At 53.3% G+C, this 23605-nt stretch overlaps 1 protein-coding gene across 2 annotated transcripts in view; it reads left to right on the top strand.

The window, feature by feature from the left end:
* Nucleotides 1-22624, top strand: part of Vstm2l (V-set and transmembrane domain containing 2 like) — a 29123-nt gene extending 6499 nt beyond the window's left edge. Inside the window, exons 2-4 of one of the 2 annotated variants that reach the window (XM_050151193.1) lie at nucleotides 14377-14546; nucleotides 15680-15730; nucleotides 21790-22624. In XM_050151193.1, coding sequence (XP_050007150.1) covers nucleotides 14377-14546; nucleotides 15680-15730; nucleotides 21790-22056 — 488 coding nt within the window. In that variant the 3' untranslated portion in view covers nucleotides 22057-22624. The remainder of the gene's footprint in view (nucleotides 1-14376; nucleotides 14547-15679; nucleotides 15731-21789) is intronic. The other variant, XM_050151195.1, reaches the window with a different exon arrangement.
* The last annotated feature ends 981 nt before the right edge of the window (nucleotides 22625-23605 follow it).

Below are 23605 nucleotides of genomic sequence, written 5' to 3'. Positions count from 1 at the left end.
CAGATACCAGCGGCTTTGCCCGGCTCCCCTTTCTCTTGCTAGATGGCTTGCCTGCCTTTCTTTTGCTCTCAGTTTCCCCAACCGAACAATACTGAATTTGCTCCTAAATGCCAGGCTTCTGAAATCCCTCAGGATCCTTGCTTTGCCCGGAGCAGCCGATGTGGGTGGAGCTGGGTGCTGAGGTCCCTCACAGCCTGTGGTACCTGTCTTCAAGGTCTTGAAGTCTGAGGTTCGATCATCCAGTCTCCCTCACCCCCCACCCACTTCTCCACTCTCTTCTCACCACGTGGTCATCACCACAGAATCAAGGACACCCCCATTTCTCAGCCCAGGCTGCCGAAAGGGGGTCAGACATAACTTACCTGGAGATACACAGATGTGGCAGGGCACACAGGCTCAGCCTGGGTGAGGAATACAGTGCCGAGCTCCTGCGTTTTCCGCTTCTGCTTGGCTGCCTGAGTGTGTAGGCAGCCCTGGTCCTGAACCTGACAGTGCCCTGGCTCGCTGCCCTGGCTTGTGAGGCTGTCATGGGGGAGGGACTGCCAGGATACCGAGGGTGCTGCATTCTGCCTGAAAGAACCCATAAGGCACTCTGCGGCCTCAGTCAGGCGTTGTCAGGGAGAATGCTGGGGCCCTGTGAACATGTGTGCTGCTTGTGTGTCTCCACCTGGGGATCCCAGCCCAGGGAATGACGATTTTGCTTAAATGTGTCCCTGCAGTGTATTTGGGTGGCCGTAGTTGGAGGGTGGGCAGGTTAGGAGGGAATGGAGAGGGACTGGGCTAGGATCCTCTGTTCTGTGGCCTTTGCTTCAGGGTCAGCCTCCACTGCCCTCCATGGTAGCCTTGGGCGGTCAGCTCAGGAGCTGAAAGGGGCCTTGGGGAACTACCAGCCTGGGGTCAGCAGTGCCACTGGCCAGGTGCTGTGCCTGCCATCTGCCTGGGTCTTCCTCCCTGGACTCACTTTCCCGTTATTCTTTTTTTCCTTGGTCTCCGTCTCTCCAGATCTTTCTCTGTCTCTTTTTCTCCCTATCTCTGCCACTCAGTCTCTTTGTCCCTTTCTCTGTGACTACTGTTTCCATCTTCTCTCATGTCCCTGTTCCCCCCACCTCTCTGTCTGTACATGCATGTACGTGCATGCTCATACACACACACACACACACACACACACACACACAGACATAGAAAGATAACTCAGAACCACACACGTATGTAGCCTATTTCAGACACACCCACACAGCAGCCAAGTGAGGGGATGAATGAATGAATGAATGAATGAGCAATGACTGAATGAGTAAGTGGTCAAATGTGGAGGCCTGGAGGGCCTCGGCTTGCCCAGACCCGTGGCTTCCTCTTTTCTCTGTAATCATAATCCACTACTGCCTCTGAAACGTGAACCTGGTTCGCTTGGGCTTCCAAAAGGCTGTAAGCGACCCCAAATTCCATCTCTGGCTCCCCAGGGAATCAGCCTCACCACTCTAGTAAGGAAATTTGGAGTTGTGTGAGCCTGTCTGGAAAAGCCAACAGTGGCCAGGGCCTACAGAGCATGTTAGCACCTGGGTTCTGGTCCCTGGAGTGAGCTGCGTTTTTCTCTTTGTGTCATTGGGAATCTAACCCAGGGCTCACACGTGCATGTATGTATGTATGCATGCATGCATGCATGGCTGTACACATGTGTGCACATGCATGAGGAAGCCAGAGAACCACCTTAAATGTTCCTCTTCAGATGCAGCCCACTTTGGGTTTCTTTGTTGCTTGCTTGTTTGTTGAACCAGGTCTCTCACTGGCCTGAGACTTACTGATTACGACAGGCTAATCAGTGAGCCCCAAGGATCTACCTAGCTCTGCCTCCCCAGCACTGCAATTACAAACTCACGCCACCACACCCAGCTTTATGACATTAGGGATCAGACTCAAGTCCCTGGGCTTGCAAGGCGTACACTGAGTCATCTCTCCACACACCACAGAGGGACGTTTTCTGAGTGGGGAAGGTCTGGGTGGGGCTGGTGCGGTGTGGGGAACAGGAGCTCCGGCTGGTGTGGGAGGCTGGAGGAGATGCCCCCTGCCAGGACAACATTGAGTATAGTTCCAGCCTCACCGCATGTGGGCTTGTGGGATGCTGGTACTGGTTCAGCACCTGGGGAGGGTGGCCATGTTGGGGGTTGGGGGTGGGAACCGGTGTGTATGCATGCATGCATATGTGCGTGGAGTGTGTGTCCTCTCCCAGTTCATTCTTGTGCCAGGCTCCTCTCCCTTTGCAGATTTGTCCCTGTGTACTTCCCTGCCTGGCTCACTCCCGTCCTTCTCCCCTGGCTCTCCCCCAGGTCTCCTGTGCACCCAGCCACAGGTACCCTTGACATCATTCTACATGCTTAGCTTGTAGGGGAGGAAACTGAGGTTCTGAGAGGCAGAATGGGCCCCCCAACCTGGCTTCCTCAGCAAACTCTTGGCCTCCAGGAGTCTCCAGTGGGCTCCACGCTCAGACCTTCAGGCTTGCTTCCTGGCTAGGGTAAGAAGGTAGAAAGCATACAGCCGGGTGTCTGTTTTGCTTTGTGAGGCTTTAAAAAAATCATTTCCGGCCTTGGAGACAGCAGCAATTACTGCTGGCTCGCTGGGGAGCTGTTTGCCGCCTGTCATCGGCCCGGGAAAGGGTCCCTAATGGAGGCCCTGCGGCCAGAGCTCTCAGTAGTGGAAACAGCACTCAAAACAAAGCCTCGCTAATGGTCTCTGGGCCTGCATGCCCAGAGAGGGAGGGGCAGACTGATGCCCAAGGAAGACCTGGGGCAGGGCTGAAGTCACCCATTGGTCCCTTTATGAGCCTAGTCTCCTGCAGGCAGGGTCCCTTGACACTAGCCCCGTCCTGGAACCCTGAATGCCTCTTCTTCCTCCCTCTCTTCTCTGCTTTCTGGTGCTGTGCTTCTGGCCCAGGCAGAGACAACTGTAAGTGCAAAGGCCCTGGGGTGGGGCCCCCTTCTGCTCAAAATTCTTGGTTCTAGAATTGACCTTGGTTTAGAGACCAGGCTAGGCCAATCCTCTCTTAAGGAAAAGAAGACTTGGAGAAGGAGGAGCCACAGCAGGCCTACCCTGCAAAGGGGAGTGAATAGCAGAGGAGACACGACCAGTGTGTCAGTATTCCTTGGATCTAGTGTGGGCCTCGCAAGCCCATTTTGCAGGTGGAGAAATTTTGCAGGTGGAGAAATAGAGGCACAGAGATTAACCTAGGACTAGACTGTGGTGAGAAAACGCAGTAGGAGTTCCAATCCTGGCCTGTCTTCAGAGCCCATGTTGAAAGCCACCTTGGGAATGTGCAATTGTCAGAGTGAGCAGGGACCATGACTAGGCAGACACGAGATTCTCCGTAGGGACAAGGATGGCCCCAGAGAGCCTTCCTTCCTCTGCTCCTGCCAACTGAGCTGCCTAAGAGCCTTGCTCAAGAGCATCCTGGGTGTAGCCTCTGCAGCTCACTTTTGCCTACCTCCTCTCTGCCTCTTCCCCTTTTGCTGCCCCCCGACTCTCCAAGGGTCCTTCTGGTGTCCTCAAGTCTTTTCTTTCTTCTCTTGGCTGCATTCAGGGCAATGGTTCTCAACCTGTGGCTCGTGACCCCCAGTGGGTTGCATATCAGACATTTACATTACAATTCATAACAGTGGCAAAATGACAGTTATGAAGTACAACAAGATACTTTTATGGTCAGGGGTCACCACAGCATGAGGAATTGTATTCAAGAGTCTCCGCGTAAGGAAGGTTCTCTCTCCTATGATGGAGGGCAGCCTTCATCTTTGCTCCCCGTTCTTGGCCCTCTCTCCCTGTTTGGCAACAGGTCGGTGTATGCCTGGGCTTTGGAGTCACACCGTGGGGTCCTAGATCTTGGGCCTCATTCACACCAGTGAGCCCCGCTAGCCATCAGGGCAAGGGCCCCCAGTGGCTCTGCCCGATAGGGAAGAGAAACAATGTCTGTAGCCCACAGCCCCTCTGGCCCGCTTGCCTCCCTCCTGCTGGCCCAGCCATTCCTCCCTGGGCCTCCCACACCTGCCTTCCTCTCCCTCCCTGTAGCCTGCGTGGGAGGAGGAGGCAGGAATTCCACTGGGGAAGCCTGATCAACTCCCACAATCCTGCAAGTGCCAGAATATTTTTGCTCTCCTTAAATCTCTCTAGATTTGTAATTCTACTGCCGTCTCCCTCGTCTCCCTCGATGTGTGCTGGTGGCCTCGGGAAGCACTCTGCCTCAGCTGCTGGGTCACAGAACTGTGGATGAATGCATAGTGTCTGAGTGGCCTGGCAGGAAACACGAGCAGGTCTCTTCCTTCTTGCCTCAGTTTCCCCAGTGTAAGGAGAGGAGACTGAGAAGGACTCTTCTGGCTGTAGTGAGAATTCTTACTGCATTAAAGAAATACATGTAAGCTGGGTGTGGAGGCACACGCCTTTAGTCCCGGCACCTGGGAAACCGAGGCAGACATAATTTTGTGGGTTCAAGTCCATCCTAGTCTACAGAGAAAGTTCCAGACCAGCCAGGGCTACAAAGTGAGAACCTGTTTCAAGCAAGCAAATTAACAAACAAGAAACACTTGTAGGGCTGGAGAACTGGCTCAGCAGTTAAGAGCACTGACTGCTCTTCCAGAGTCCCCGGGTTCAATTTCCAGCACCCATATGGCAGCTCACAACTGTCTGTAATTCCAGTTCCAGGGGACCTGACACTCATAGAAAAACACCAAAGTACATAAAATAAAAATAAATAGATTTAAAAAAAGAAACACCTGTAACTGGGGACATAGCCGGGTTGCTAGAGTGCTTCCCTAGCACAGAGAAAGGCCCAGGTTTTATTCCCAGTACCATAGAACCCAGCATGGTGGCCCACATCTGCAACCAATCTCAGCACTTGGGAGTCAGAGGTAGGAGGGTCAAAAGTTCAAGGTCATCATCCTTGTCTTCATAGCAAGTTGAAGGTCAGCCTGGGTCACGTGAAACCCTCTCTTGGGAAGGAAGAAAGAACAACAGACTGACGTGTGAGAAGTACGAGGACCAATGAGATGGCTTAGTGGGTAAAGGTGCCAGGCCTGACCATCTGATCTCAACCCTCGAGACCCACGTGGTGGACAGAAGGAACCAACTCCCCAAAGTTGCCTTCTGACCACACCTGGGCCATGGCACAAGCCCCACTCCAACTCTCAGACAAAGTAAAGTAAATAAAAATAGAAAAAAGTAAACAAACAAACAAACAAAAGGACAAAATGCAATGAAATGCCGCCACTACCTCAAACCCACTGAGCTCAGTGAAGGAAGCCGGTCCTGGAAGACCACATCTTATCACACAGGAATGCCTAGCACAGGCCAGTCCAGATTTGTGGCTGACAGGGCTGCGGGAAGGTGGAGCCGGGAGTCGATCACCTACTGGTTCAGGGCTTCCTTTGGTATGGTGTGACTGTGTGGGGACCAGACGGCTGTGAAGGTTGTACAGTTTTGTGGGTCTCTTGACATCTCTTCCTTCTTCACTTTTGGAATAGTGAATTTTAAGTAACTTTCAGGTCAGTTGAACATAGCTAGGGTTGCTGGGCATGGTGGCACAAGCCTTTGATCTCAGCACTGGGGAAGGAGAAGGAAATAACTCTCTCGGGTGGAAGCAGACACCTCATTAGCTAGTGACGGTGTTATATCTCACAGCAACCTTTGGGGGGCAGCTGCTGTCATTGCTCCCATTTTATAGATAGAGATACAGAAAGACTGAGGCACAGCATCACTGGGCACCTAGCTAGATATCGAATCTGGTCTCTTTGTATTTGTATTGGCTGCGGTAACCTACACACATACACACATACACACACACACACACACACACACACACACCAGGGTGGGCAGAGATCCCACCTGGTTGAACATACTCAGGTCTAAACCTCATCAGTGAGTGATTCTACCAGAGATCAGTAGGTGCTGGGCACTCACCAGGCCCCATATACCAACAGCTTCTTTATCTGCATTAATCCATTCCCTCCTCAAAAGAAGCCTTCAGCCAGTGAAGTAGGTAGGAACCAGAGCTCAGGGATAGTCACACCTGACCTGGGAGTCCTGGCTTCCCACCCTGACCCCTACTCTCCCTCCAGGTCCTCTTCCCACTGAGGCCAGTACTGCGAGGACAGGGGCCGAGGTGCCCAGGACCAATGAGCTGAACTTGGCCTTGGGTCAGAAGGGATCGGAGACAGCCCCTGGGCCCATTTATTGTTCCTGTGCTGGTGGGAAACTGGCTCCAACAGGGACAGACCTGCCTTGAGGATCCCCATTTCATTCCAAATTCATGAATTTCCGTGTTCTGCTCCCTCCTGTGTCTGCTATGCTCACAAGCGCCTCTGGGGACAAGCCAGTTCCTTGAGCAGCTGCTTCCCTGCTTGGAGAAGAACAGACCAGAGGGTCCCCTACCTTGTTTTCTGCCTCACTTGTTCCAAGCACCCCAAGTATCACCAAGTGGAGGGGACACAGTGGCGATGCTGTCCTGGTGGCAGTGACAGGCCAAGGCGTGGGTCTGTGGCACAGCCCCAGCCAGGCCTCTGAGGTCTAAATGTAAATTGTGATGCTAACCAGTGAGATGGAAGCAGGCCAGAGACTGGGAGTGGCCACGGTTATCCCACTTCCCTGGGACCTGTGTCTCGAGCCTTGTGGATGGAAAAGACTGCCTATTTGAGGTACTACTCTGGATTTAGCCCACAAGCTCCCCTTGGCTCCTCTTCCCTTCACCCACCTCCCAGTGAGTGGAGCAAACTGGAAGCAGAGGCAGGAGCTCGTAGCAGCCTTGCTGGCTGGGATTTACGGATGCCGGCTGCTTCTGTGTTGATTTTTACAGTTTCCCGCTATCGATGGCAAGCGATGCTGATTTTCCATTTATGGCAGTAATAAAAGTCTCCTTTTAAGCTGAATTTATTTAAGTAAAATGGGGAAGATGCTTTGAAAATAAATATTAAGTAAATAATAGCGCCGGTAGTACAAGCGCCCTGTGGAGAAATGGAGGCCGTCCTCAAAAGCTGGATGTAGGAGCCTGCCTGTAACACGGGCCCTTGGATGCCCTATCCCCTCACCGTGCAGCCTTGGCAGCTTGATGCCCAAGCTTGTCCCCTCTGCTCAGAGCCTCCTCTGACTGTCCGTGCTGATGCAGGCCTACATTTTCTCAAGATTCTCCAGACCTCCTGCCTCTTTCCAGAGGCAGCGTGACAAACCCTGAGGGGAGGGAGACACTCTACTTCATGGTCGGTGCAAACCGTGTGTGCCCTGAACAGCTGTGCACAGCACCCTCTCCCAGTCTCAGCCTTTGTGCACACAGCAGGCCCTGGCGTGTGTGTCTCTGTTCCCCTTCGGTCTCCTTGAAGGCCAGAGCCTTTCTGAGACAGAGCCGTTCCCCTGAGGGAGGGGGATCAGAGAGGTGTTTCTCATTCCTCCTGCGTGTTGACTGCAAGCTCAGGCAACCATCTTCCCGTGAGGGCATACAGCACCTTCCTTCAGCGCTGTGACCAGATTCCTCACGTCTGCCTCTCACAAGGGGCAGGCACACAGCTAAGTCGTCCTGGCCCGTCCGTTCCTTCTGAGACAGTCCCTGACTTTATACTGCTTCCCTCGCCTGCAGGCAATCTACCAGGCTGAGAGCGGCACTGGAGGAATCTCCTCCTAGTCCAGGCCAAAGACAACTGCCCTGTTTCCAGGGAGTAGGGGCTGGGGCTGCCTGTGTTGCCCTCTTCGCCTGCGGTTTCCTTTCAGGGAGGTTTTCCTCTCCTAAACAGTGTGAAAGAATTATCTAAAGCGATCGATCAATCAGGTCTAAAGAGCACCCATTCCCACCACCCCACCACCGCCCCGGGATCGGGGGTTGGGGAATACTGCTCTGACCCCCAAAGTGTCACACTTCCTATGTTGAAAAAAGAGGGGGGCCTAGATAAAATGTCAGTTCTGGTGAAGACTTTCCCAGCCAGTCCTGGAGCTGTGAGCTGACCTTGTGCCTTTGGGCTCTGTGACCTCAGGCTCAGTCGCTCCCTCTCTGGGCACTCACTCTCCATGGTGAAACATCCTGATGGCAGTCCACCTCACCAGGCCTGGTGGAAGTGGGGTTTCTTGTACAAGAACTGGGGGTAAAATAGGTTTCCTGCCTTCTATGCTGCAGCAAGAGACTAGCCGTGATGGTTCTGGGCCCTCTGAACCTTGCTTTCTTGGGCAGCTTGAAAAGACTCAGTGTGGATTCATGCCAGGTTGCTACAATAGCTGTGACCGACCAGTGTACTCCCAAACATGGCTGAGTTCACTGAGCCACCTGCTGTGTGCCTGGCACCATCCTGGCGCTGGGACGAAGCAGGCAACAGCCCGGAATGACTGCTTTTAGAAACTCGTGTGTCAGTTGGACGATGGAAACAGAGACAAGCTGCAAGACTGCCAGCTAGTGAAGAGGTCAGGAAAGCTACGAGCATGGGGAGGGGACAGGACCAAAGACCCCGGAGGAGGAAGTGCAGGGTCAGAGTGGGGGCGTGGTCCAGACAGAGCTGTGAAGTGTTCACTTGGGGCAGCTGCTGGATTTGGGGAAGCCGCTGGGGGCTTTTTAAAGTGTAATAAAATACTCAGAGCACACACTTGCCGCACTGGCTGTTTTTAAGTGTGTAGCTGGACAATGTGTGTGCAGTCTGCTGAGCTGTTGTCAGAACTGTCCAGAAGTGTCCTCATTGTCAGAACTGTCCAGAAGTGTCCTCAGTGCTCAGGCTCCGCCATGACAACAGCACCTTTCCTACTGAGCACAGCCCGCTGTGAACGCAGCTGCTCTGGGACCTCCGTAAGGGGGATCCTGGACCTGTCCTTAGAGAACCAACTACATACACACACACCGCACATACGCACACACAGTGCACATTCACAAGTACACATATACATACACCACATACCACACTACACACACACACATACACACTACACATACATCCTATACCACACACACACAACACACATACTAGAGATCCCACTCACACATACATACCCATATCACACACAACACACCCCTACACACACATATATATATAATATGACATACATACACACATACACCATAGACCACACACTCCCACACCACACACATTCCAAACATTCACACATTCATATGCCACATATACACACAGACCACAAACACAGCACACCACCACACATACATACATATACCTACACAACACACACCACAGACCCCCACACACATATACACATCTCACTCCCCACACCATATACTCACACATACACAATATGACATACATACTTTCACACCACAGATAACACACATACCACACACTCACACATGCATATACCACACACACACACATATATACACATAACACATATACACAAGCAAGCACACCACACACATACATACCCAACAGAGCTCAGGTAGAGCAGAGAGACCCAGCACATCACCACCACCCCGAATGCTGCCCCCACCCCACCAGGTGACATCTCTTACAAAGCCACCGGGCAACACTGGGCTCCAGACCCTCTAAGCATGATGCAGAGCCAGTAAAAAACATCACTGGGCTGGAAAAGAAAGGAATAGGTACCAGCCATGCAAGAGGAGCTAAAGGAAGTGTGTGTGCGCGCATGGGCATGCACGTGCATGTGCATATGGTGTGTGTGTGTGTGTGTGTGTGTATGCATGTGTGGTATGTGTATTGTGATCTGGGCTCAGAGTAGCAGTGAGCCAGGCTGAGCTGCCCATTTGGGGGTAGATGGGTTCCCCAGGTGTGCAAGAGCCCAGTGACTTCTGGAAGGTGGACCTTTGGGGCAAAGAGGCCAGAACTGGTGAGTGAGGGGCCACAGGGCCCACCATGCATGGATACAGATGCTACATGGCCATGTGACCTCATGAGGTGTTGAGGACACATCTCTAGAGAGTGAGAGTTGAGAGGTGAGGTTGCTGGTGGAAAACTGACTATACACATTCTGCCTTGTGCCATTTTCTCAGCCGTCCCTGGATTCTCCCCTTTGTCAGATAAAGAAACAGGCTTAGAGAGGCAACGGGCAGGCCCAGGTCACACAGTGAGGGCCAAGCTGACTAGACTGAAGGCTAAGTCAGAGCTATCTGGATGGACCAGGTCCAAGCTGGGAGAGCCTGATGCTGAAGGACAGGACCGGCCTCAGCTCGCTCCTACCTGCCAGGAGCCAAAGCCTGGCTCAGCCAGGCCTCAGCACCCGTGGCTGCGGCCGATGCCCGATAGGGCCTGGGGTTAATGAGTATATCGCTGCTCCAATTAACAGCAGAAAGGCAGCTGATGTCACGCTCAATCAAGTCCCTGTTCCTTCTACAGAATCCTAATTTGTGGACACTGGGTTTAATTGTCTTCCCTGAGTTTTCCTGAGAGTCAGCCAGGCAGCCACAGGCCCTGGAGCTGGAGAATACAAATACCCTTCCTCCAAAATCTATAATTACACCGGCCCTGGAGACACGCTGAGGCTTTGGGAGGCACCTGAGCTGGAAAGAATCTGGGGGTGGTTCAAGAAGAAAGGACTCATGTCTGAGATGCCCCTGGGAGGCAGAGGGCTGGGGGAAGGACTGGTCTTGGGGGCTTGGAAGGAGGTGTTCAGAGATGGTCTAGAACAGGCTCCCCTTTTAAATCTTCTAAAACTGGGTTCAGTCTAACCAGTGACTCACTCTGTGACCTTGGGCGAGATGCTTAACCTCCCTGAGGCCTCCCCCAACTTCATCTGAAAAGTGGGGACAATTATTAGGATGATAGACGCCCTTCAGGGAGAATGGGAGCCTCCTCTGTGAAGCTCTCCCAGATTGCCCCCTTCCTGGGGCCAGAGCACAGCCTTAGGAAACATGCCATACTCTTCTCCCTGGAGTGTCCCCGGCACTCACCACGTCTGTGGAAAGACAAACTGGTGAGCAAGATGGGGAGACATTCTGAGGTGACGCAGAGGCAGGCCCAGTGCTCTCAGGGTCCCCCCCCCCGCACTGGACCCACACGACTGCATGGGGGGACGGGACATGTGTTTAGGTGGCTGCTGTGGACTGGGAACTGACACCCCCTGACGCATGCACAGAACCTGCTCTCCAATTTGTCATTCAGTCACACTTCCCCCTTCCCAGGGAAGCTAGGTGAGGGGGTCCAGGGAGGACTCACCGCACCCCACTTTGGAGCCCCTGACAAGTCTGAGGGGGACCAGAGAAACCCTGGACCAGAGCCCCCGTGGGGAGGGGAGCTGGCAGCGATGGCCACAGCAGTGGCCTTGTAGTCTTCCTTTGACCTCCCACCTCAAATCCCTGCCCACTCCGTGCTCTGTCTGTGCACTGGGGCTCAAGCCAGGGGAAGCTGCCTCAGGGAAGTCTTCCCAATTGCCTCAGATGAGGCAGACAGTGTCTTTGTGTCTTGATGAAACAACACACACACACCCCACTCACATACACTGCCCTTCAGGGCTGCAGACTGGCCAGCAGGGACCACTCCCACTTCTTTTTGGGATAGTCTCATGTGTCCAAGGCTTGCTTTGAACTTGCCACGTAGCCAAGAATGATCTTGAACTTCCAGTCTTCCTGTCTCCACCTCCAGACTGCTGGGATTACTGTTGTATGCCACCACCGTGCCCAGACTATGCCCTGTGACCCTGGGGCCTCGTGCATGCCAGGGCCCGCCCCTTCGTGGGCCCGCCCCCTTGTAAAAAGAGCTCTAAAAGCAAAAGGCGACAGACACACACAAAAAGATGGAAAATGTCTCATTATTAACTAAATTTATCACATTTTGAAATAATATATTTTGGTTTAAGTAAAGTATATTATTGAAATTAATTTTAGCTTTTTTTAAAAAAAACTTTTGTGGGGAAATGGAATATCTCTTGTGACTTGTGACATCATTTAGTTCTTTTATGTAGGTTTCTGTTGGAAAGAGCTGTCCTAAACCATCACTGGGAATCTAGTGGAGAGGTGACCTGGGGTGGCCCCCATCCTGTGCTCTGGCCCACCCCAAGTCTCAGGACAGGGCTATCCCGGGAGCCCAAATATTGGGTTCTGGTCTCACTGACCCTGGTTGCTGGGCTGCCCAGACCTCGTTATGCTTTCTCTGAGCCTAGTGAGTGGAACCGGAGGCCCCAACTGAGGTAGCTGCTGCTCTGGTGAGGGGATGGACAAGGGCTGTAGCCAAGAGAGGGGACAGACAGAGGCATGTCCCTTCCTTCCTCTTGGAGCCACACATGTGATCCTCATCCTTATCAGCTACATATGGCTCCCCGAATCCCACTCTGGGGAGGAGGAGTGGTTCCTAGGCTGTATCTCAGGCCTGAGTGGCCTCCCCTTGCCTAGCTCCAGGATCTTACATTGCTCCATGAGAGGGCAAGTGGTGCCACGCGCTGGTCTCTGAGACTTGGCAGTGGCATGTGGTGTGGGTCACAGGCGAGCAACCCCACTGTCTCTCACATCCCTGGCTACCCAGATCCAGTGAAAGGGCCTGCATCCAGAGGACACTTGTTCTAGGGCCCTACGGGCTTCTCGTGGTGGCAGGTTCTCCGTGACACCCTTGGATACTGTTCTACTTGGTAAATAAGACTGGGAAAGATTTGACCACAAAGGCTGAGGCAGGATCATCAGGTATGGACCCTGGAGACGAAATTTCTAGCCACTAAGGAATACTACCAACCTCCCACTGTGAACCAGGACCTTTCTCCATTACTGATGATAGATAGATAGATAGATAGATAGATAGATAGATAGATAGATAGATAGATAGATAGGCAGGCAGATGACACAGGAATGGCTGTACCTCTTGGAAGGACAGATAACTGTCCACACAAGATAGTAACTATCCAAATGAGTCTATTTAAGTGAATTAAAATGAAATTTAAAATCCAGGTGCCTGGTCCACTCAGCAACATGTCACTAGTGATCGCTATGTTAACTTACATACTTACAGACCATCTTCCCCTCATAGGCGCTTCAGCTCCTACCCTATATGAGAAGATGCCTGAGAGGGTAGTGAGAAGAGGGGGATGGAGCTGTTTGTGCTGTGTTAAAATACCTCCAGCCGCTGTGTGAAAACAGGTTGTCTTCAGGGAAGCGTGAAGGAGCGGGACCAGTGTGTTAATGGCGGCTCAGCCCTGCGACAAGGAGCTGGGGGCTGGAGATCCTCTGGGCCTGAACCCATGGAGTCTTCAGAAGATCCAGTATAGGCTGTGAGGTTTGAGTCAGAAAGCCAAGAGTTCCTTGAGACTGTGGCCTGAGCACTTGGCACAGGCACTGGGCAAGTGTGGTCGGCACTATCCCTGCAGGAGCCTGGTTTCCTCCTGCCCTCAAAGACAAGGACAGCCCAGCTCTGGGGGTGGCCACATGTAAAGGTAGCTCCCAGCACCCCACACCATCTTTGTGATTCAAGCCATGTTCTTCATTGTCAAACAGGCCTTGTTTATGTATCCAGGGCTAGCTAGTCCTTCCACTCTGCAGAGAAACAGACGCTTTTTTTTCTCCCATAAGAAGCTTTATAAACCTTGGCCTGGTAAGCTTGCTTTCAGCCCCGAGATGTTGCTGAAGTAAAGCTCCATAAGGGTACCTTGTGCAGAGCAAAGACAGTCATCAAACCTAATCGTATAAAACGCCCATTGTCCTGTGGAGGGGAGTGGGGTCGCTGCCCCTTGATTCAGGATGCCCCCTCTCCACTCAGGGCTCCCTCTTTACTGGGACAGGTGGCCTTCTGGGGCTAGGAATGTCTGTCCCTCTGAACTGGGCCCGGAGGACTGCATAGCCCAGGGGTGGGGACTGATGGCCATCACGTGTCTGGGGTGACCTGCAGTTGCTAGGCATCTCCCATTTTCCTTCTGTGTCAGACAATCTCCTGAGAGGAGGAAGACATGCTAATTGCATCTCAGACAGTTTGGGGAGTAAGAGCCAGACATATGGATGGGAGGGGTGCGGGGTTTGTGAAGTGGGGGTATAGCATGGGGGTACTGCTGCTGGCTCCTGGAACTGGTTGTGCTGAGACTTGGTGGGAGCTAGAACCTGCAGGAATGCCAGGCGGGGTGGTTGTCTCTCTCCCCTGCTTCCCTCTCAAGCATATCTGGAGCAGGCAAGCTGGTGACCATCGAACAAAGAGTTGCTGGGGCTCACAAAGGGGTGACTTGGAGCTGAACTTTGATTGAGCCAGGCTGGCGGTGAAGAATATCCAGAGCTAAGGAAGCTGGGAGAAGAGGCAGGAGCCCAGGGAGAGGGGAGGAGCCTAGCAGCCCCCCCCCCAGGAGGGTCAAAGTGGTGTCTGGTGCACCCCAGGGGAAGTCTTGCCCTCCTCCATCACCCCTCTGCCCATGTCCCCTCCGGCTCTCGGACAGCGTCTTGCACACACAGCTACCCTGGGGGTGGGCTCCTGTTTCTGAGCCCTCATCTGCCTGTTCCCCGAACAGCACTTTTCACAGAGACACCCCATGACATGACAGCGCGGACAGGCGAGGATGTGGAGATGGCCTGCTCCTTCCGAGGCAGCGGCTCCCCATCCTACTCGCTGGAGATCCAGTGGTGGTACCTGCGCAGCCACGGGGACTGGACCGACAAGCAGACTTGGGCCTCCAACCAGGTAAGACCTCAGGAGATGCTTCCATGGGGGACGCTGCAGGGGCCTGTGCCTGATGTCCCGGTCCTCAGCAACACTCTGCAGGCGCTCCTTTCTTGATTTTTGGAATAACAAGTCCTCAATATGTCAGCCTGCCTCCTGCACGTGTGGAAGAGCCCTGTGGCTGGAGGAAACCCTTAGGAGAGGAATTTGGGGCACTTGGGGGGCATTTCAGCCTGTTTTGGTTATTTAGGGGTAGAAGCCTCAGGACATGGCTAGGTATTTAACCGTGGCTGCTACAAACCTAAGTTCAGGTTCAAACACACAGCATAGCAGCACACCCCCAGACAGGCACAGGCTTCAGGGGCATGCCACCCACACTCTTCCCAATTTGTATGTGCACACAGACACACAGCCATTATAGCTAAACACCCTCCCGAGTCCAGACGCCTGGCTCTGTGGCCAGTGTCAAACATAAGCACCTCCTTTGTCCCCCTTTGACTGCCCACTCCTGCATTGCAGTGAGCACAGAGCTGAGGGACCCCAGTTCCAAACCTCATGACCTCTAGCTGGAATCTTATTTTTTGTTTGTTTGTTTGTTTTTTTAAGAACGGACTTCTCTGTAGCTTTGGAGCCTGTCCTGGAACTCGCTCTGTAGACCAGGTTGGCCTCAAACTACAGAGATCCGCCTGTCTCTGCCTCTCAAGTGCTAGGATTAAAGGCGTGTGCCATCACCACCTGGCTAGAATCTTGTTTTTAATAAGATTTTTTAATATTATTGTAGGTGCATGTGTGTGACTGGGTATGTGGTACCATTAGGGTGAAAGTACCTGTGGAGACCAGAAGGGGGCGCTGGATCCCTTGGAGCTGGGCCCTGGGCCCAGCTTGGATCCTCGGGAAGAACAGCAGTGTTCCTAACTGCTCAGTCATCTCTCCAGTCTTCATTTTCTTATTATCACTTTTCAATCTGACTAGAATGTACGTAAGTGTCTCTGTGAACAGGGTGACATTTCCACAGCTGTACACACTATGCACCGATGAAACCCAGCATCCTTGCCCACAATCCTAACTGTCTCCGGTCTCCATGCTGTTTCTCCCCACACCCACCCCTCACTAACACCTTGTCTCTGCTCTCTCTGTTCTCCCTCTCTGGACAGCTAAAAGCTTCTCAGCAGGAGGACTCGGGGAAGGACGCCACCAAAATAAGTGTGAGTTTTGATGCCTTTCCACAAATGGTCTAATGAAAGATGCAGCTGTAACAACAACAACAACAACAAAAATTGTTTCGGTCCATTTCAGTAGGGAACGTGGGTAAGAAAGTAGAGGAAGTGGGAGGGGGACTGGGACGTGCCCCAGCTTGGTGGGGGGTTTTTTTGTTTGTTTTTCTGGGTCTTTTTCCAGAGATTTTTCAAGTCCATTGAATGACGGGTAGGAAAAATGACAGGAGAGAGAAGACAAATCCTCCCCTGGCGGGCCAAGGCCAGGTATGCCTCGTGGTGTTCCATGCCTGACTCAGCCCCATTTGTCACTGGGAAGCTACAAGGTCTCAGGAGGCTGAGTGGGCTATTTTTTTTGACCCGCCATGACTGATGCTGGAGCATCTCAGGGTCCTTGGGTGTGACTTCCAGGAGCAGGGACTTCAGGACTTCTTAGGTATCCACTCACTTTTTTTGTGGCCACAGTGGGCAGACAGAGCCAAGCCTCTCTCCATTTTACGGCTTGGGTAGCTGAGGCTGGAGAGTACCGGAAATGTGGCTAGTGTGCTGAGCCTCTTCTGCCAAAGCCCAGGGAGGCCAGGGACATCAGGGAGCTGGGATGTGACAGTTACTGTGGAGTCTGAGAGACTAAAGCTCAGCCTGGAAGAGACAGGCACTGTCGAAAGAAGACCAGGGAGCAGGGACACTATTCTGGGCATGCACGTGGCCACAGGACAAGGCTGGGTTACTGGAGTTCAGCAACACACCCATGGTGCAGGCGCCCAAGTACAGTTATGAAAGTGTTGGGGCAGCCTTTCCAAAACCCCCGTTTTGGCTGAGTCTCCCACATCTTCCTCGGGACTATTAGGGACCTCAGGGCCCCGGGGCAAGTTAGATACAGTACAAGGGGAGCTGTGCTCCTGAACCAGGGGTTGCAGCAGAGTGGCCCCCAGGACAAGTAAGGGCACTGTGGCCAGGATGCCAGAGAGGAGGTGCCTTCAGCCACTCAGGGGAGGAGCTAGCAAGTGAGAGACCAGATGGGATCACAGCGTTCCTGGTACCTTCTGCAGGGCAGGGGAATTGCAGCTGTTCACAGTTTAAGGCAGCCACCCCTGCTCTCCTGCCCTCAGTCAAGGGCATGCTCCTATTTCATGTCCCATTTCTTGCCTCTTACACCCCTCAGACCCTCAGACAGAGGCCTCCAGATGTATCAACACACCCCCTTCGAGGACACACCCTCTGCCTCGATTGTGTCCCATTTCATGAGAGGCTTTGGGCTCCGGCAAAGAAAGAATTATCTAATTGATTGAGAGGATTATAATTCCAGGCTGCTAGCCTCATGAGAGGGGAACATAATGCTAATTAGTTAAATAAAATAAATGTTCTCTGTGGGAGTGTGAAGTCACCCCTAGTCCTTCCCCATAATCCTCATACCAGCTGGGGCTTCCGGGTCTGGTACCGAGCCCAGCCTTTTACACAAGCATGCAAGCCAGTGTCCCTAAATACACAAGCAGGACAGACCACACCCAAAGGCAGATCCACAGCCTGGGTTCCTAAGGTCTTAGGAAATGGTACAAACTTTTCTTCTAGGCCTTCAAGGCTCTGTGACTCTTTCCCATGCACAGGCTCACCACTATGTGAGCTACCGACCAGGCAGTGCCAAGGCCTGTGGGAGACGTGGCTCCAGTAGGTAGTGGGGGACACTTGGGAACCTGTGGAACCTGCTGAGGAGCCCTACAGAGGCGTTGGCTGTACTCACGGGATCCTGAGCATACAATGGGGTTGGCACTTAGTGTACCAGCAGCTGAGCTCTGGCTCTGGCTTTGTCTCCTCTCCGTCTCTGTTTCTGGAAGCAGATGATATTAAGAAAACACTAGAAACCAGAATTAGCTTGTGCTGAGGGACTCAGTACTTATTTGAGGACTACAGATCCCCCAGGCTGTCGTTCTGCAAAGCTTAGGGTACCTGCATTGCCAGCCATGTTCGAGTTCTGGAAGGGTTGCTGTAATCTAGCTAATGCTTTCTGCATTAGGGGTTAAATTAATCCTGCATTAGTCTCACAGGTAAAGATGGGGCTGAATTCCTGACATAAGAAGTTCCCCCAAGGGGCAGAAAACATGGCTCAGTGGGTAAATGTGCTTGTCTCCAATGACCTGAATTTGATCCCTGGGAGCCATACAGTAGGAGGAAACCAAACCCCATGTCATCCTCTGACCTCCACATACAAGTCAGAACACAGGACAAGCATATACCCATACATCCATGCACTCACAAAAACCAGTTTACGAAAAATGTTCCCCCTTCCCTGGGCCTGTCAGGTGATGGCTGCAGTCACAGTGGGCAAGAAATGCTTCCAGAAGGCCACAGTCACTTGTGCCCAATCCCCAGGACCAAGTGGAAAATGGGCATGTACCCACTACTCCCAAGAGATAAAAGGGAAGACGACATCTGCCACCACCACAGGAGGAGAATGACTGGTCTCTGAGAGCCTGTGCGGGGGCAGGGGGTGAGCTAACACAAGCTAAGGGATCCATGGAGGACAGGGCTAAGGGCTCCAGGGCCCTCTGTGCTGGGCCAGCTGAGGGTGGGCAGAGCAGGTAGAATGGGGCTGGGGGCCTTAGGGAAGATATGGAGAAGGTTCCATTGAGGACCTAGGACTGGCAGAGTCAGGGGCTGCCCTGGCTCCTGCAGATGGTGGTGTCTCACATGCCCAGGTGACCACAGTAGGACCAATTGGAGGTCCTCAGACACACGGGGTCCCAGAGCTGGGCTTTGAATCCGCGCAGGGGTGGTGAAGCAGCAGAGTCTGGCCCTGGTTAGACCAGCCTACCACTCCCTCCCCAAGAACCTCCCAGGTCACTCCTGGGAGCCGTGCAGAGGCAAAGGTCACTCTATGGGCGCAGATGGCTTGCCCGCCCTTTCCTCCTGGCCTAGCTGGGAGGACAGAGCCTGGGGTGTATGGCTGTGGCCAGCAGGAGGCTGGCGCTCAGAGCCGGCCTGGCCAGGCGCTTTCAGCGTGATTAGGTGCTTAATCGCTGAGGCCTGTCGATGCTGGGCTGTGATTATGATTTACAGCCAAGCTGCCCTGCGGGTGTGTCTTTCGGCCTCTCCAGTCGCACTGATTCCTGAATAAGGAAGCCCAGCAGGCTCTTCCATCACCCCAAACTACTGAGGTGGAATAGAGAACCCTTCAGAGGGAGCAGCCGCTGATGAGGCTTAGGGCATGGCTCCCCAAGGACACAGAGTGCTGGGGGTTGGGGAGTGAGGTGGGAGGGTTTTCTGCCCATAGGCCACTCCCCGGGTATGGCGACGCGTGCCTGATCTAGGGAGCCTCAGTTTTCTCCGTCAGGGACCCTGAGGGGTTTGGGGATATCGTGCTGCAAGAACAGTTCTGAGCACTTATGGCTGCTGTTTGGGTCTTTGCCTTTTGCACACTGTGCTGAGGGCAAAGCTGGGGTTACATCCTCGCCTTCTTCTGACTTCTGACTTGGATGGTCAGGGTACCCGTGAGTGACTTGTGCTATAGACCTTGTCCCACCAGCCCCGAACGGAAGCGCCCGCCCTTCTGAAGGCCACTCTTGCCTGTTGACCTTCGGGAGGCTGCGGAGGAGGCTGACAGCCAGGGCAGAGGTCTCAGCATCCCCCTCGGCCTGCGTCTGGAGGGCGGGGCGTAGGCCTCCCTCCCCAGGAGCGGTTGCTCCCAGCGCTGCGCATTATTACTCCATTAGCGCCTTGTAGGGTTGACAAATGAAGGATAATTAATATCCGTGAGGGAAACAGATGTTGAGGTAATTCACTCCCGCTGCGCATTTGCAATGGCTTCTCCTAACTCACCGGAGAGTGTGGCGGTACCCCGGGGGTCTTTCTGTGCCCTTGGTCAGGGTGATGGAGTGAGCGGGCAGAGTGGACATCAGCTGAGTCCCACACAAGGGAGGGAGCATCTGATTCTTGACTCTCGGGTCTTGTTTTTCATTGGGACGTTCTGTCTGTGTCCCATCCCAGTTCCTCTTGCTATATGGTAAACCCATGTTTTCCTGCTTCCTGGGGAATGGACTCCTCACCAGGGGGCTCTTACGGAGCCTGTGCTGCCAGCTCTGGAATTCTCTGTGGGTCTGTCACACTGTTTCTAGGGTGAATGCATGGAACCTAGCCTGGAGTCACTGTCCAGCCCTACTGAAGACTGGTTTGGGCTCCGAACCAGGCTCGACTCCTTTTGGAGTCTCAGTTCCCCCAACATACACTGGCTGCTGTTTGTGTCTGGCTTGTGTGTGTCCCCAGCTATGTGTGTGTGTCTCAGAGTAGGCTGGAGATATGCCTGAGGCCATACCCACCCTCCCAGGAACCATCCTTTTCACCCTAGGGTCCCTCACTTTGGGGGGGGGGGCAGCAGAGAACCCACTAGGATCCCAAAGCAGAACATTGGGACTTGGCAGGCACAGTGCAGCTGTTGCTATCTAGAGGAGGGACATTAGTGCTGAAGGGCCAGGCTGGTGGGCTGTGCAGTCTGGAGGGTAGGTACCTGCCAGATGACGGCTGGGGACTGAGCTCCAGGAGGGCTGGGCTTCCAGCTCTAAGAAAGATCCTTGCCTAAACACAGGTCCAACTTCATTCCCTTTAATATTTTTTTTTGTTATAGAAATGTAGAAATTTACAAAAGTACGTCAGAGTCCCCATACCCACCCACCAGTCACACTAATGATGCATTTTACTCCGACAGCCTTTCCTCATGGAACTGAAAAAAGAGTTGCCAGCAGAGTTATATTCGCAGCAGATTTATTCATGAGAACACTAATCTGGAAATTCCCCGAACACCAGCCGGCAGGAAACTGTAGACAAGCCGCAGTGTGGTCACCCAACAGAATACCACACAGCAACACACAGAACCACTGCACTGTGTGGGAGAAAGTTAGCCTTGGCAAAGGGTCCTCCCCATCATAGAGAGTTCTAGAATGTGGCTAAACTGTGGTGACAGATATGGAAAGGTAGCCCCTAGTGGGGATTAAGTACGGGCACAGAAGGGACCCACAGGCGCGAGCAGGAAGGCTGTCCACCGAGTTGGGTGTACTTGATCCAGGACAGTGGGGCCCTGGCAGTAAGATGAATATTAAAAATCAGGTCAAGGGTTAGGGAGGGTGCTACAATTCCAGTGTTCAGAAGGCTAAGGCAGGAAGGTCCTGACTGGAGACCAGCCTGGACAACAAAGCAAGATCCTATCTTTAAAAAAATAATTCAAATCAATAAAAAGGCAAAACTTTACAAGCTAACAATACTCATTCTACTGCCAGGGAGAGGACAGTTAAAGTCTGGCATCTGACTGTTGTGCTCTGTCAGTCTGTATCTTTTTTTTTTTCTTAGACTTTATTTTTGTGTGTGTTTGCCTGATTATACATCTGTGCACCATCTGTATTTTTTGGTGTCTGTGGAAACTAGACGAAAGAACTGGATTCCCTGCAACTGGAGTTACAGACAGTTGTGAGCTGTCAAATGGATGCTGGGAATCGAATCCCAGTTCTCTTAAGTGCTTAGTCATCTTTCCGGTCCCCACCTTCCAGCCCCTATCTTAAAGAAACGGAACCTTGGGCCAGTGAGAACCTTGGACTCAGCGGGTAATGGCTCTGGTGATGATGCCAGACACCTGAGGTTCAGTCTTAGGATCCAGATGGTGGAAAGAGAGGTGACTCCTGCAGGTTTTCGTCTGACCACAAATTCAGTGTGGCACAAGCCCCCAGCCGAAGTTTCTTCCTGCTATGCGGGGCTTTTCCGTTTGTTTATACACAGCAGCACAGCCTGGGAGCTTTGCTAGGAGGCTTGTCCCCTGCTTGCCTGTAGAACTCTGACAGGCTGGGTTCTGGCTCACCCTTCTTCACCGCTGGGCAGTATTCCACTGGCTGCACACACCACCCTGTGGATAGGCATTAGCGTTGCTTCAGTTGCTTCAGTTTGTCCGTCTGCCGTTCAGCTGCTCGGATGCTGACCTTGGGTCCCCTCCCTAGCTGTCTCTGGGGTGGGGGCAGCCTAGCGGCTTGGCTCGTGACCCCAGCCGATTCTCACGGTGCCTCTGTCGCCCCCAGGTGGTCAAGGTGGTGGGCAGCAACATCTCCCACAAGCTGCGGCTGTCGCGGGTGAAGCCCACTGACGAAGGCACCTACGAGTGTCGCGTGATCGACTTCAGCGACGGCAAGGCCCGGCACCACAAGGTCAAGGCCTACCTGCGGGTGCAGCCCGGGGAGAACTCGGTGCTGCAGCTGCCTGATGCGCCCCCTGCCGCGCCCGCACCGCCGCCCAAGCCGGGCCGGGAGCTGCGCAAGCGCTCTCTGCCGGAGGCTTGCAGCCTGTAGCCCGCTCGCCCCGCATGCAGCCCTCCTGGCCCTGCGGCGACGGTGGCAGAGGAGTCCCGCGTGTGCTTTGCTTGCTTGCCCCCCCTGCCGGCTCCGCTTCATACACCCCGTCCTCGCGGCCAACCCCCTGGTGAGGAGCCGGGCCGTGGGGGGCCCACGCTCCTGTTCCGTCTCTTTCTACCCGGAACCGGCTCCGGGTCCCCCCTGGGAAGCGGAGGACCCCCCCAGCCCCACGCGGGAGGCTGCCCTGCCAGGCAGAGTTAGCACCAGCAGGCTCGCTCTGGGCCCTCGAGGCTCTCCCCGAGCCCCCCTCTGCCGGCACCCCCCCCACGCCCAGCCCTGTCCTGGGCCTGTGAAGTCCACCCAAGGGATCCCCTCCACCTATCCCCTCCCCATTCCTGATCAGGGGACACCCACCCTGGTGGTTTGTAAATATTTCTATTGGGCCCACCCCGCCCCGGAACTGGCTCAAACCTCTGGCCACCCTCGGTGATGGAGGGGAGGTGGGAGGCCCAGGGCTTTGCCTAGGGGTGAGCGGGCCCTGTGTATATGACCCAACCTGTGAGTACCAGCCAACTCCAATAAAGCGGTTTAAACCAACCCGGACAGTGTCTTGCTGGAGCTGGCAACTGAGCCACGATGGGAAGGGAAGGAGGGCTTGGTGGGTCTCAGAAAAGAGCAGAAGTAACCTGGTGTTGAGAGGAGCCTGAAAGGGCAGGAGCTGCTGCTGGTTGGGAAGAGTGGTTCCCGAAGGAAAAGAGAAGCAGGCTTTGTCTACCCTACCGTGAACACTGGCACCTGAATTCGCCCTGGATCCCGCGATAATCACACACACAGAAGAACCTGTGAAGCATGCTAGCAGGAATGGATTAACATCTTTGTAGCTGCCACAGAGAAAGCCTTTCACTTCCAAGCAGACCCCACCTCAGGTCTCCTTCTCTTCCACCGTCCCCTCCCTCACTCTCAGAGGGAATCCAGTGGTGACTCTTAGGATGACGTCATCGCTGTCATCATCACTGTCATCATCATCAACTTTGAGTATCATATAGCCCTGGTGGGCCTGGAACCCGTGGTCCTGTTGTTTAGATCCGCCAAGAGCTGGGATTATAGAAGTGTGCCACCATGCCCAGTTTAGTAGGGTTTTGTTTTTTAATACCTATATGTGTATCACTTTTTTTTAATTGCATGCATCTTTATGGGGGGGGTACATGCATGCTTTAGCATGTATGCCCAGGTCAGAGAACAACTTGAGGATGTCAGTTCTCGCCTCCCACCAAATGGGTCCTGGGGGTCAAACTCAGGTCATCAGGCTTGGTAGCATGGGCCTTCACCCACAGAGCTGTCCCACCATCGTGTTAGTCACTTTAAACAAAATATTTTCATTTGCTTTTTTTTTTTTTTTTTTTTTTTTTTTTTTTTAGTTGCTGCCTGGCTAGTGATGTGATTTGTATTTTTACAATCTAAGAAATAGGAGTCATATTTGAACCTATTAGGTTGAAAAGTTTAAAAAGCTATANGCTAGTGATGTGATTTGTATTTTTACAATCTA

Source organism: Alexandromys fortis, unplaced genomic scaffold (assembly GCF_014885135.2).
Source record: "Alexandromys fortis isolate MF-2015 unplaced genomic scaffold, M_Fortis_MF-2015_v1.1 scaffold_27, whole genome shotgun sequence".
NCBI classification, from domain to species: domain Eukaryota; kingdom Metazoa; phylum Chordata; class Mammalia; order Rodentia; family Cricetidae; genus Alexandromys; species Alexandromys fortis.
Note: the sequence above shows the minus strand (reverse complement) of the source record. Positions and strands in the feature narration are given on the sequence as shown.